At 49.0% G+C, this 14563-nt stretch overlaps 1 protein-coding gene across 1 annotated transcript in view; it reads right to left on the bottom strand.

Moving 5' to 3' along the window:
* LOC102944031 (sodium- and chloride-dependent betaine transporter) overlaps positions 1–14563 on the bottom strand; it is a 63147-nt gene that overhangs the window by 40076 nt on the left and 8508 nt on the right. The window contains exon 2 of the mRNA XM_043540564.1: positions 2039–2247. Within this exon, the coding sequence (XP_043396499.1) occupies positions 2039–2228 (190 nt within the window). The 5' untranslated portion in view covers positions 2229–2247. The remainder of the gene's footprint in view (positions 1–2038; positions 2248–14563) is intronic.

Raw genomic sequence — 14563 nt, 5'->3', positions numbered from 1 at the left:
GAGGTGTCCTTTCCTTGCTCATCGTCCCAGGCACACCTTCCTGAAGCTCCTCAAATTCATCTTTACCACCAGGACAAGTGCCTTGCCCTTTGGCTTTGAAAATCTGGTGACCTTACTCAGCTTTAGAATTCATTGGGGACAACACTCCTCTGTTGGAATAAGTGTTTTTCCTGTCAGGGATTACCAGAAATACCAAAGTACTGTGAGAAAGGCTACAATCATGGGCCAGTCAGGCCTGAAGGGTGAGTTTAGTGGGGACAGGAGCACCAGCTGGGTCACAGAACATACAGGATAGGGGAACAGTTGACCAGGTGCCCTTGAGGAGGAGCCCAGGCCCTGAAGGAGATAACAGCAACAAAGCGTTTTCCCCTGCCAGAAGATCAGCTATGATCAGAGAGAGCTTAGGAATAGCTGGGAGGAGGGGGAATGCATGGGGGCTGGGGAGGAAGGGTCCCAGGGACTTTTGGGTGGGGGAACTGTCAGGGTGGGTTCCCTGGGAGTGGGAGCCCCCAAAGGTTCTGATAATTCAGCTGTGGTTTTAGATAAGCATCTCACCTGTTGGCTACCTCTACAAATGGCAAACCTAGAGGTTCATCCATTATTAAGACGGGGAGCCTACTGAAAGCTGGATTGCTCCTCTCTGTCTGGCAGAGCTACTCTGAGCATCCACCCATGGAGTGAGATTTGTCTCCCACAGCTCATTTTACCTCACTGCGTGATTGCTTCATTGAAGGCATGGGGGTGGGCTTGGTCTCTATGTGTGGGCTGTGACATTACTGACACAAACTGGGACCATATAGGTCATTGTTGCAACCCAGGTCCTGTAGTGGCACCAAATCTTGTATAAAGGGAGTCAAATAAGGTGTCTAAGACAAGGTTATGGTTTGCTGGTTATGATTATGCTATCTGTTTGCATGCATCATTTTGGTATTTAAAGTTATAAGTATTGGCTTTATACTGTCTGTTTTTCAAAATTGTGCTATTCTTCTGGGTGGCACCCCAGACAATTTGGCATCAGCACAGCCTAGCCTCCTTGATGCCCATTAAGGACCATCAGCTGCACAAGTGACCCATTGAAAGAAGGCAGATACACCTTGTGACTCAGCAAGGCATGCAGGGACATGCCTATAGACAGAACTCCAAGGTTTTTCCATGCCATGAGCTAGACAGCTTGTTTTTAGGACAAAGAAAGCAGAGGCCACATGGCAAGAGACTATAAAAGGCTGCTGCAGCTCCTCCATCTTGTCTTCAATCCTGCTTCTAACCTCTAGAGGAACTGTGCTACACTGAAGCTCTGAACAAAGGACTGACTGACCCATCCAAGCTGTGGATGTACTCCAGAGACTTGATTTGAACCTGCAATTTATTCCATCACTGCTACAAGCCTGAACCAAGAACTTTGCCATTACTGTATGTAATTGATTCCATTTAACCAATTTTAGCTCTCATCTATATTTCTTTCTTTTTATGAATAAACCTTTAGATTTTAGATTCTAAAGGATTGGCAACAGCATGATTTGTCGGTAAGATCTAACTGGTATATTGACCTGGGTCTGCGGCTTGGTCCTTTGGGATTGGGAGAACCTTTTTTCTTTTACTGGGGTATTGGTTTTCGTAACCATTCATCCCCATAACGAGTGGCACTGGTGGTGATTCTGGGAAACTGGAGTGTCTAAGGGAATTGTATGACTTATGGTTAGCCAGTGGGGTGAGACCAAAGGCCTCTCCGTTTGGCTGGCTTGGTGTGCCTTAGTAGTGAAGAACTTACTGCAGTTTTACTGAACTAAGGAATTAAGCAAGTCATGCAAGAAGCAGCAGTGAAGGAGGATGTAACTGCCATGCTCTTAGCAATTTGTCCTGCATTGATACTCTCAGTTGTGTCCCACCAAAGGCAGCATCGTGTATATATGAACGGATGAAAGCGCCGTGTATATGGGCGTATATATGGGCATGTATATATGAACGGATGAAAGCGCCTGCTCTGCTGCTCATATTCCTCAGCCAACATCTCACATAGCCTGCACTTTTATGGACTTACCACCTCCATTTTTGTAACAGAGATAAGGGAATCTCCAGACATTGCCCAGGCCGACGATCTCCCCAGCCACGGATAGCATAAACTCTATTTTATTACTCCACTGGCCTCTTGCCTCCATTTCAGGCTTCTCTTCTTTGAACAGCACCATGCCCCCATTTGGCTTAGCCTCCACAGCTGCTTTACTCTCCATGGCCCAATGAGCAGGGAAACTGGGAGGGAAAACAGAGAACATACTGTAAGAAGCTGTTACAGGACACACAGGTGAAATGAGCTGGGAAGGGACTCAGCCACCCAAATTCGTATTGTGACAGAAGCCTCAGCTCAGGGCAATTCCCAGCATAGTTCAGGGAAACTCCATCTGAGAACTAGTTGCACCATACAAGGGGCTGTTTCTTAAAAGATGGAAGCCAACTGATTCGTCAGCTGAAACAGAGTCCTGGCCCCACCTTCATCTCCACCTCCCTTTGACTAGACCCACCTCCTCCCCATCCTCTTATTCCCAATAGCCTCCCTGTCACTGATGACAAAACCTTTTTAAAATGTCCGGTGTGACGGTTTGGGTCACAGAGACCCCCTTGGGACTTCCACCTGATGTCCTGAGACTACCTCTGAGCCCGTTTTCCCTGCCAGCTTGAGACTTCAGTACCCTGTCTTGTAGAGCAAGACATGCTAGCCTACTGCAAACACAGACCCAGGCCTGAACCACGTCCCCCAAAACTGCATACTTAACTGAAAACAGCTTAAGAAGTGCTCCTGTCTCTAGCACCCAGATCCCAATCCAAACCCCAAATAAATCCATTTTACTCTGTATAAAGCTTATACAGGGTAAACTCATAAATTGTCCGCCTTTATAACACTGATAGAGAGATATGCACAGAATAATGGGATGGACATTAGCAACACATCTCGAAGAACAACAGTTACAAAAGATAGGTAACCGTTTTTTCTTCTTCGAGTGCTTACTCATGTAGATTCCATTCTAGGAGACTCACAAGCAGAATGAACGGAGGTGGGCTCAGAGTTTAGAGTCTCACAGCTTGCAGCACTGCTCTGCCAAAGCCAGCGTCATCTCGCACTTGCTGGGTCAGCGCATATTGTGTGACACGAACGTGTGAACGGATGCCCAGGTCCCAGCTTCACAGATCTCTTGGATCAGCACCTGCTCCAGGAAGGCAGCTGATGACACCTGTGCCCTAGTCAAATGAGCCATCACGATCACCAGCGGGGGCACCCTTGCCAGCTCGTAGCAATAGCGGATGCAGGCCATGATCCAAGACGAGATTTTCTGGGCTAACTCTGGGCAACCTTCCATCTTGTCAGCGACAGCAACAAACAACTGTGTTGACTTACGGAATGGCCTTGATCTATCAATGTAGAAGGCCAACGCCCTTCTGACATCCAAGGTATGCAGCCTGCTCTCCTCATACTTTGCATGAGGCTTTGGATAAAGAACTGGTAAATAAATGTCCTGACCAGTTTGGAACTGGGAGACAACCTTGGGCAGAAAGGCCGGGTGTCGACGCAGCTGGATCTTGTCCTTGTAGAAGATTGTCTAGGGCAGCTTCGACATGAGCGTCCTGGTCTCGGACACCCTACAGGCCGAAGTTATAGCAACCAAGAAAGACACCTTCCAGGAGAGAAGCAGAAGGGAGCCAAGAGTTTGAAGGTGGGGGCCCATGAGCCTGGGCAGCACAAGATTCAGGTCCCAAGGGGGGACCGGGTCTCGTACATGCGGGTAAAGGTGCTACAACCCCTTCAGGAAGCTCTCCGTGATGGGATGGGTGAAGACTGACCTGCCTCGAAGCGGAGGGTGGAACACCAAAATGGCCACCAGGTGTACCTTGATCAAAGATAGCGACAGACCCTGGTGCTTAAGGTGCAGTAAATAGTCCAGGATGTCCTGCAGCAGGGCCTCATCCACACAAATGTGTTGGTCTGTGGCCCAACACGTGAACCGCTTCCACTTTTCCACATATGTAGCCCTGGTGGACGGTTTTCTGCTGCACAGCAAGACCTGCCGGACACCAGTGGAACACCCCCATTCGTCTGCACTTAGCCATGCAGCAGCCAAGCTGCCAAGTGCAGCGACTCTAGGTTCGGGTGCAGCAGGTTGCTGTGGTTCTGTGATAGCAGATCCAGTCGAAGAGGCAGCTGCAGCGGGGTGGCTGCCGAGAGACTCAGCAGCATGCTGAACCAGTGATGATGAGACCACGCCAGAGCTATGAGAATGATCAATGCTTCGTGTTACTTTACCTTGTGTATTTGCAGCACTGGCGGGAAGGTGTACATCTGCGCTCCTGACCACAGAATCAAGAAGGCATCCGACAGGGAGCCCTTGTCCCTGCCCTGCAGAGAACAGAACATGTGGCACTTCCTGTTCTGTCTGGACGAAAAAAGGTCCACCTGGGGAGTCCCCCACCTGTGGAAGATCAGGCTGACCACCTCTGGATGAAGCGACCACTCGTGGCGAGACGAGAAGGTCCTGCTGAGGCGATATACCAGGACATTCTTGGCTCCGGGCAGGTAGGCGGCTACCAGATGAATGGCATGTCACACACAAAAATCCCAGAGGCTGAGAGCTTCCTGACAAAGGGCCGAAGACCTGGCTCCGCCCTGCCTGTTGATGTAGTACATTGCGACTGAATTGTCCATCAGGACCTGCATCACCCTGCCCTTCAGGTGAGGCAAAAATGCCTGGCAGGCCAGGTGAACCGCTTTGAGCTTCCTAACATTGATATGAACGGCCAGATTGCTGTGAAGCCAACAGCCCTGGGTGCTGAGCTCACCCAGATGGGCTCCCCAGCCCAGGTCCCATGTGTCCGAAACCAGAGTAAGCGACTGAGTCAGGGACACGAAGGGAATCCCCTGCAACACCAACTCCCAATCCAATCACCAGTCCAAGGATGAAAGGATGTGGCTCGGCATGGGAATCTAGACTGAGGCCAGCCATGTCTGCAGAGGTCATAGATGAAGGTGGGCATAGTGGACCACGTATGTGCACGCAGCCATGTGGCCCATCAGTTGCAGGCATGTGTGGGCTGTGGTAGGTGGATGGCTCTTTACGTGGGCAATCAAGTCCGACATGGCCTGGAAGCATGCCTCCAGAAGGAAGGCCCTGGTTCATGTGGAGTCGAGAACTGCTCCGATAAACAATATGCATTGGACTGGTGTTAATGTGGACTCTTCTGTGTTTATTAACAAGCCCAGATCATCGCAGATGGATTGCACCAGGTCAAGGCTCCATTGGACCAGCCCTTGATGAGCCAGTTGTCAAGATATGGGAAGATCTGGACCCCCTGACGTCTCAGGTAAGCTGCTACCAGCACCACGCATTTTGTGAACACCCTGGGGGCCTAGGACAGGCCAAAGGGTAATGCCATGAACTGGAAGCAACAGCCAGCCACTATGAAGCGCAGAAAGCGCCTGTGGCCCGGGAATATGGAGACATGGAAGTAAGCATCCTTTAAGTCGAGAGCGGCATACCAGTCCCCCCGGATCCATGGAGCGGATGATGGAGGCCAGGGAAACCATGCAGAACTTCAAGTTCTTGAGAGACTTGTTGAGGCCACGCAGGTCCAGGATGGGCCTGAGGCCCCCTTTGGCCTTCAGGATTAGGAAGTAGTGGAAGAAGAATCCTTTGCCTTCTATGTCCCCAGGGCCGGTGCAACCACTAGGCGAACTAGGCGGTCACCTAGGGCACCAAGTGGTTGGGGGCACCAAAAAGCGGTACCCTGGCTCGGCAGGGAGAAGCCGCCTTCTTGTGGGGGTGGCGAGCCCCAGCCATGGAGGAGCTGGCGCAGCACTGGGGGCGGGGGGGGCGGAGCAGCCCTGCAAAGGCGGCAGGTCTGCTAGTGGGGAGCAGCCGTGCCCCCCGCCTCTCCTGCCCAGGCTGTGGCCCGGTGCCCCCCCCACCCCAGGGGGCTCCGGCAGGCTGCAGGAGATGCATGTGGGCAGCAGCCCCTGTGCACCCTCCGGCTCCCCCCTCGCCGTGCTCGGGCTCTGCGGCTCCTGGGAGTGTGAGCCGCCGGAGCAGGCTCAGGGCCCCGTGCCCCGGCAGCTCACATGCCTGGGAGCCGCAGAGCCCGAGTGTGGCGAGGTTAGCCAGGGGGTGCACGGGAGCCGGCGCATAAATGCTTATTTAGGGTTCTTCAATAACTTGATATCCCATCACATTGCATTTTTGGCCTTTTGTGTTTTGTGTTTGAAAAGCAGATTCTGTGTTCACCATTGAAAAATTTTGGTTACATTCCAGAACAATGGTACAGAATTCAGAAGAAGCCCTGCCTAGATTATAGCTAATCATGCAAGATGGGAATATTCTTCAGATTTCAGATAAAAAAAGACCCATTACATGGTTGAGGAGTAAATATAAAGTATTTTAATGTGTTTATACACAGTGACTTTATTTATACTTGGACCATCACATCTTTAAAAAAGTCTTGTTTTACTAACTTTAATATTGTAAAAATTCACAAAGAAAGAAAATGATTTTGAAAGTTGAGTATGGAAAAAACAACCTTCCCCTCCCCTTTTCTGCCTTTTGAGGTATTGTTACTCAAATATTTGCACAGCATATTTTGAAAGTCAAATGAAAAACAATGAACTCATATCAACTAAGCCACCAAGTAGTTAGGTTTCCAGAGGATGGGGAGAGAGAAATACATATTTTTTTATCTAAGAGATAAATATGGTAGCATGTCCTCTAGGGATGGTGTGCCATGCACACGCCCTATCCCTGCTCGCTGGAGTTCTTGGGAGGCAATGTGCCTATTCAATTGAAAATGAGGCATATGGGTGTCATGTTGGCCCAAGGATGTGTCTATTTAAGAGCTAGCTCTTCTAGATGTTCCTCTGAGTTGCCTTGCAAGGGAGAAGAATGTGTGTGTTGCAGGAATTCTGAGGAAAAGCTGGGAATAGAACACGGATCTGCTCGCTCCCAGGCATGTGACTCATACACAAGACCTTCCTTCTTAGCAGCATGTATGATTTATATTATAAGAGGAAAAAGATTTATAACCCAAGAATAAAATATCCCCTCTGTCCTTGTATTGTATGATTGTATTCATTACTGATCATTAAGAAATATCTTTTTAATAATCAAGAGGTAACAGGTGCAGGCTGAGGCACTTGGTGTGACCTGCCCAGATGACTCAAAAGCCAGGCGAAGGGTGGACTCCATCAGGAGAGCCCTGAGGCAGATGCCCTGCTCCTTCTGGGTGTGGGGCCGAAAGCTTTTGCAGATCTGGCACCGTTCCTTAACGTGCGACTCCCCCAGGCACTTAAGGCAGCTGCTGTGGAGGTCACTCACAGGCATAGGCCTGCTGCAGTCTGAACAGGGCTTGAACCCGGGAGACCAGGGCATGCCCCGCCTGTGGCAAAATCCCACTGGGACCCTAACTACAGCTGGCACTACAGGTACCACTAAAGGCAAAAATCTTTAACCTAGTTTTTAACCTAGCTGGTAAGAATAAGCATAGGGGGTCTTTCGTGCGGGTCCCCACATCTGTACCCTAGAGTTCAGAGTGGGGAAGGAACCCTGACAGCGCCTATGACGAGAACAGCAGGTAAGAGCGGGTCAGCTCCCGCACTCCCAGCATGCCCTGGAGTCTCCTCACTAGGCAGAAGGCAGGGGCCATATTCACAGAGCCGAATGCACCAGCGTGGCGCATTCTGCATAAGGGAAGAGATATGGGGGTCAGGTCTCTGCGGGGAACTGTGACCCTCCATTGGGCAGCTCAGTAGCCTCTTTGCTGCCTCGTCCCTCCCCTCCAGGCTGCAAGTCCGGGCTGCCTCTCGGTGTGTATCAGCAATGGGTGGTGGCTGTGCCCCAAGTCGGGCAGAGGGGCACCAGTTTAATAATACTGTGTAGGGCCCCATAAATTCTAAGGACAGCTCCGAGGGTGGGGAGATCCTTACATGATTTACGTTAAGCACTGATCTCTACACAGAGATTCACCTGCGACTGGTCATGGGAAAAGTGTCAGCTAATGAATTATTCCAGTGAAATCCTAGTCGTGGCTAAAGCTCATTTGTGGAACCAGGGAATAGACTTTGGTCTCTTGGCACCAGAGATGGGTCCAAGTTGCAAAGTTAGGTTCAGGAATCATATTTACGGTTTCCACTATTGCCGGGCACAAAAATCAGGAATCAGGCCAGGTCAAAAACTCATGATATTAGCATAAAAAACATGATTTTTAAAAAAAAATACATTTGGGGATTTTTTCTATTTACTTTTTGGTTTGTTAGTCTTTAGTGTGCAATCGGGTCACATTTTCAAGCTTTTCTCCACAACTATGAGAATTAGAGAATTACATGAGAATTAAGATCTTTCTTTCTCGCTCTCTTAGTTATTTATTTTTTGAAACCACAGCACCTCCAGGACCATTAGAAAAAAAACAGATATCACAAGACTCATGAGAAAATCATGGGGGTTGGAAAACGTGTCACGGTTTGGCCCACTAGAGACAGGCCTGAGCCAGAAAGTTCAGACCTACAGTTGGATCCCAACATCCCCAAAGGTAAGAGAGGCTCTGGTTAGGGGCCATCTCTACTTTGTACCTACTTTCTGAGCCAAATCAAGCCCTGGTGTAAGTTCTTGCTTATAGCAAAGCTGAATTTCACCCACAGTCTTCATTACCCCTACAAGACTAATTATAGAGCACAGTGAAACTGGATAACTATGGGCTTAATTATTTTTTGGGGCTGCTCTAACAGGTGGTGTCTTAATAGTGTGTTAACCAGGTAATGCTACAAATATCAATCATTCTCCATGCATTTTAATGGAGAAATGCACACCAGGGTGAAGATGAAGCAGAATTTTGCTTGGAGGGGGAAGGGAGGTGGGAAATGGGCAGGGGAAGAGGGGAAGCTGACACAGTACTGTGCAGTACAGAACATTATCATCACTGTCTTATTTGCATCTATAGGTTGCACAATACAAATAAAATGATCTGATAAACGCTAACTCTGTACATAATAGGCCAAGGGCAAAGAAAGGAGCAGACAGCTGAGAAGGCAACTTTTATCTAAGTTTCATAACAAAACTCTCAGGGATAATGCATCTTATCTCTACATTTCAAACAAATAAAGAAATCACAGCATAAATTGTGGGGCAATGTGCTTTCTCCTACGGGCATGCATAGCAAAGCAAGGACTGCGTTCACTTCTGCAACTGGCTGGGGGCTAGAAGGCCCCATCATGACCTGCTGTCTTTGACATCAGTATGAAAAACCCCATTGACTTAAACGCAAAGGGGATTGGGCCCTGAGCAAAGCAGGTGATCCTTTCTTTTCTAAGAGAGATTGCAGCAATAAGTGTAAAAGCATGGGTGGTAGAAGAGTTTAATAGAATTCTACCCTACCGTAGAACTCTTTAGGTTGGCTTAAAAAACTCCTTCGTGTGGCTCTCACTCCCTGTTGAATTCTAGAGTAATTTAGAATTTCTGCAGACTTCTAGTAAGGGCTTGATCCTGCAAGGTGTGGAGTATAGCACTTAAGCATATGCTTAACTTTAAGCTTGTGAGCGGTCCCATGGTTATGTGCTATGCTGGATCAGGGCCCATATGTCTGGCAACATACAGGATCCAGCCCCACATTTCTCTAGAACAGTGCTGCCTAGTGGACAGAGCACTGAACTGGGACCCAGGAGACCTGGTTTCCACTCCAGGCCACTGACCTGATGGCAATCTTCGGTAAGTCACTTCCTGCCCTGTACCTCAGTTTCCCCATCTGTGAAATGTGGATAATGATACTGACCTCCTTTGTAAAGTGTTTTGAGATCAGCTGATGAAAAGTATTATATAAAATCTAGGTATGATTCTTATTAGGCACAGAGATCCCTTAAAGTTTTGTTATCTACAGAAATCCCTAAATCGTCCCAGGTTGTTGACTGCTGAAGCACAAGTGCGTTTCCCTCTGGCTCAGCGGGGTGGGGAACCTGTCAGACAGCACACTGTCACAGTCAGTCAGATCTCCTACCAACATGTCATTCTGAATTCTAGCCACTTCTGAGAGCTTTCTCTTGACAGCCTTCTCTAAGCTTCCCAAGCGGGCAAAGCATCTTTCATTGCCACCTCATCTGCAGCATATAGGCCACCCAGCTAATGATTTCATCGCAATGCTTCTGCACAAGAGCAAAGAAGGAGAGAGGAAGTTTAGATGCCTCTTGTTTGATCTGTCACAGTCTTCACTACGCGCTGATTTGCTGTAGCCCAGTGCACATCATCACGCAGGATGATGCTTTTGTCTGTGCTGACTGGAGATGTTGTTCGATGCTGGGAGCAGAAGGTTTAACTTCATTTATTTGAGATGGACCTGAAGCAAAACCACAGAGTCAGCCTCCTTTTATTCATATCTCTTTGTATTATAGAAGTCCCTAGGGGACTCTGGTTAAATCAGGGCCCCATTATGTTAGGTGCTGCACATACACCAGAGAGAGAGAAAGTCCCTAAATGGACAAGGCCAGGGGTGAGAGAAAAGGCGGCTTATCTCCCTTCTAGAGATTGTGAACTGAGGCAGAGAGAGATTCAGTCCCTTGCTGAAGATCTCACACAAAAATCTGCGGTAGAACCAGGATTGGAACTCAGATCTCCTGAGTCACAGCCCAGTACCTTAACCTTGCAGGGAGTCAAACTGGTATTTATTTTGGTTTGGTTCAGGTTCGGGACCAACTGTATTCAGTGTGTTCGGGTTCAGCTTCGGTTCCAGCCACTCAAAAAAAAAAACTCACCAGTTCAGCTTAAATTTCAATCTTAGTGAAGTAAATTTAAAAAAAGGGGAGTTGAAACTTAAAATTGAAATTATTTTTATTTTTCACCATTTATTTAACTTGACATGAGTTGTCCTCGTGGTTTGGTGTTGTCAAACACATTTTTTTATTTGTTTGCGCGGACTAAACTAACATCTAATATTTGCTACATAATATTGGACTTCTGCAGCGACAGGATACATTTGAGTTTGGGGCCTGGGCTTTAGCTCAGGGAGAGCAAATGGAGGGAGGGGCTGCCCCAGGGGTTGGGGATGGGAGGGAGGAGGTCCACCTAAGGGGGAGAAGGGTTGGGGTGCCAATACCTTTGCCTGTGGGCTTGAAGCGTTATTGTTAACTTCTGGGACAAGGGAGCATTCCACCTCTTCTTTCCCCAGGGGGAAGTTGTAAGATTTTGCCATATGGTTGTTATTGAAATATGTTGTAAGCCTGGGAGGCACCTACAGTTAGCTCTCCAGTGGCAACAAAAGAGGGGACCCACACCCAGGGGAGCGTTAAATGACTATCCCTTGCTGTTCAATGGCTGGTGAACTGTAAACAAGGGATTTACAATTCAGTAAGACACAGTCCTGCAAGCACCACACAATAGGGATGACTCAACTCTGTGACTCAGCAAGGGCCTACCAGGACATGACTGGGCCAGTATCTTCCCTGGTTTCAGAGTAGCAGCCGTGTTAGTCTGTATTCACAAAAAGAAAAGGAGTACTTGTGGCATCTTAGAGACTAACCAATTTATTTGAGCTGGGCACTGCCCTGCCCAGCTCGCTTCATGAGGCCATTCGGGGTCTAGCCCCAAAGGGCCTCAGAAAATGGGTCCAGGCTCTGGTCCTAGACAAAGAGAGGGGGCAGCAAGGCAGGAACAACTGACAGCCATGTACCCCTAACTCCAGGGATGGAGGGCAGGCCTGGAGAGCTTTTCTGCTCTTCTCGCAGGCAGTTATGATCACTAGATGGGTTTACAGGGACCCAGGGCCTCCAGCAAGCACCTTGCCATATTGGAAAGCCCAACTCCTGGTACGGAGTTTATGGGAAATGCTCATGGGACATGAACTGAGAATAAAAAATACAGGATGGTGGCATCATGACATCTCCTCTCTCCTCCCCCACTTGCACTGAAGGCAACAGGAACACGAGAAAGACAAAGACTTTGAACTGGGAAGACGGGTCTCAGGCTGAACAGGGAATTCAGCCTGTGTATTAAGAACTATAACCTGTCTGCAACATCTAGTGGGGCAAGAAAAGCTGCTTGATTCAAAACTTACTGAGTCTGACAACATTTAGGATTTGGAATGCATGTTTATTTTTATTCCTTAGGTAACTATTTCTGGCCTTTATGCCTACCACTTATCACTTACAACCTATCTTTCCATAGTTAAGAAACTTATTTTAATGTTTTATCTTAACCAGGGGTTTGCTGCTTGTCACTAGCAAAGCATTGTGAGCGACAGCCCAGGCTGGAGAGTTAAGGGGGCAAAGCAGTCCCACCGTCCCAAGCTGCATGCCGGGGGTCCCATTATACCTATTCCCCCTCACCCAGCTCCCATCCTGATTTTTCACACTTTCTATCTGCTCACCCTACTCCAGTTCTGGTTCAGGTTCAGTCGGTAGAACAAAATTATGGGTCAGGTTCAATTCCAGTTCCGATAAAAATAGCGGTTCAAAGTGGTTCTCTGGTTTCAGTTAGTTCTGGTTCCTCTCCCAGTGGCGCTGGAACATTTTGAATAGTGGGGGCGGAAAAAGCCAGCCCCCTAACCCCTGAGCTGAGGCTGGGAGCAGGGCTGTGTCTCCAGGAAGGGGGGACTCAAGACAGGGGTAAGGGGGCTGAGTCTGGGGCCAGCAGCCAAGACCCTGTGTGGGGGGCCAGGAGTAGAGCCTGGGCACGGGGCTGGGAGCCAGGACTCTGCATGCGGATTCAGGAGCGGAGCCCGATGTAAAACCTGGGGGTGCTGCAGCACCCCATACTCTTAGTTCCCACCCCTGTGCCCACTCCCTGACCACAAATTACCCTGAACCTCAGAGACATCAGGACATGGATGTGGACTTTGCAGATGGCCCTTCTCTTTATAATAGGCCAAATGAAACTGCAGTGACTCTGAGGTAGTGTATACAATAGCAAGCATGGGATAAACACCTAAGCAGACAGATGGTAAGGAGTGCTGTCTAATAACTGCAAGTCACGGTGCCTTTGTAGCCTAATTTTCCTATAAAAAAAGATGTGATTGAAAATGTACCCGTTATGTCAGATGGCATCCAGGCTCTCTTCTTGGACCCCCAAGTAACTGGCAGAGCTGCAATTGAAACAGATGCTCAGGGTTGTGTGGCTTACTCAGTAACAGCTTCTCTCTCTCTACCACCCAGCACAACAGTTATGCTGTCTTTGGTCAGTTCACCACCTTTGCTTTGCCTGTTGCTTCTAAGAAAAAAATCTCTGCACAACCCACAGACGTGAGGCCCTATTTCATTCCTTTCCCTCGTGCTTTCAGGTCAGAGGAAATCCTGGATGGTTTCTGGTTTCCTTTGAACACTGTCCACGCTCAGGGACCAGCAGCAGCCTCGCCGCATCATTTTTAGACACAATGCGGGATGCATTCTCCATCTCCTAAGAGATGAGTTTTTCCCGTCTCCACCTGTTTTGCGATCTCAAATACAGCGGTGCAGGCAGACCTCATTTCTTGCTGGGAGGGACACAAAGGGGTGACACGTGACTTCCCCACGCTCTCCCCATCCATCCCCTTCCCATGATACGCATCATGGGCCACATTGCCGGGGAGGGTGGCTCTGTCCTCCTCCCACTGCGCTGGAGCCTTCTGCTGTACAGACCCCAGGCAGGATTCAGGAGATGCAGCTGTGTGGAAGGACTGGGGGCAGCCACGGCAGAGGAGCTACCAGTGTGGGGCTGCCTGGCAGTCCACGTTCTGCTCCTTTTGCCACTCGTGGGGAGGGATAGCTCAGTGGTTTGAGCATTGGCCTGCTAAACCCAGGGTTGTCAGTTCAATCTTTGAGGGGGCCATTTAGGGATCGGGGCAAAAATTGGGGATTGGTCCTGCTTTGAGCAGGGGGTTGGACGAGATGACCTCCTGAGGTCCCTTCCAACCCTGATATTCTATGTTTCTATGCTGATCAGGGCTCTCCGGAACCGCAGCGGGGAAAGGAGCAGAATGTGGGGCCACCGGGCAGCCCCACGCTGGCAGGTCCTCCGGCACAGCTGCTGTACCGCTGTCAGCCTCACCCCCCTCCCCAGCCCTGTCCTCTGGCCGTGCTGCTGTACAGACCCCAGGCAGGAGGACTCAGGAGATGCCGCTGCGAGGAAGGGCTGGGGGCGGGCTCCTCCTGTGTCTTTCCGGTACACCATACCAGCTATAAATACCTTATTCGTATGGTGTACTGTACCGTACCACCGTACTTGCACCACCGCTCAAATACCTCAAACTGAAGTAAAAGTCACTTGATAGGAGCATTCTGCAGTCTATTAACATAAAGATGCTCCCAGTCCATACTTCTTGGAGACCATCATTCTCAGACTCTTTCCTTCTTCAGAACGCACTTTCACCAGTAAAGTTTTCCTCCCGTTTACATGAAAAAGATTTTATGCTCCGTAAAAATATCCTGGATCTGTGTTACAGCCACCTTTTCTGTTCTGTTCCTGATTCTCTGACCACGCTCACTGATGCCTTTTATTGGAGCTTTCCAAACTCAACACTTCTCTCTGGTGCCTTTATCTGCATCTGTAGGCAGCTTGTCTGTGTGCAACAACAGTTTGTC

The sequence above is a fragment of the Chelonia mydas genome, chromosome 1, assembly GCF_015237465.2.
Source record: "Chelonia mydas isolate rCheMyd1 chromosome 1, rCheMyd1.pri.v2, whole genome shotgun sequence".
Classification (NCBI taxonomy): domain Eukaryota; kingdom Metazoa; phylum Chordata; order Testudines; family Cheloniidae; genus Chelonia; species Chelonia mydas.
The sequence above is the reverse complement of the archived record's forward strand: the minus strand, read 5'-3'. Positions and strand labels throughout refer to the sequence as shown.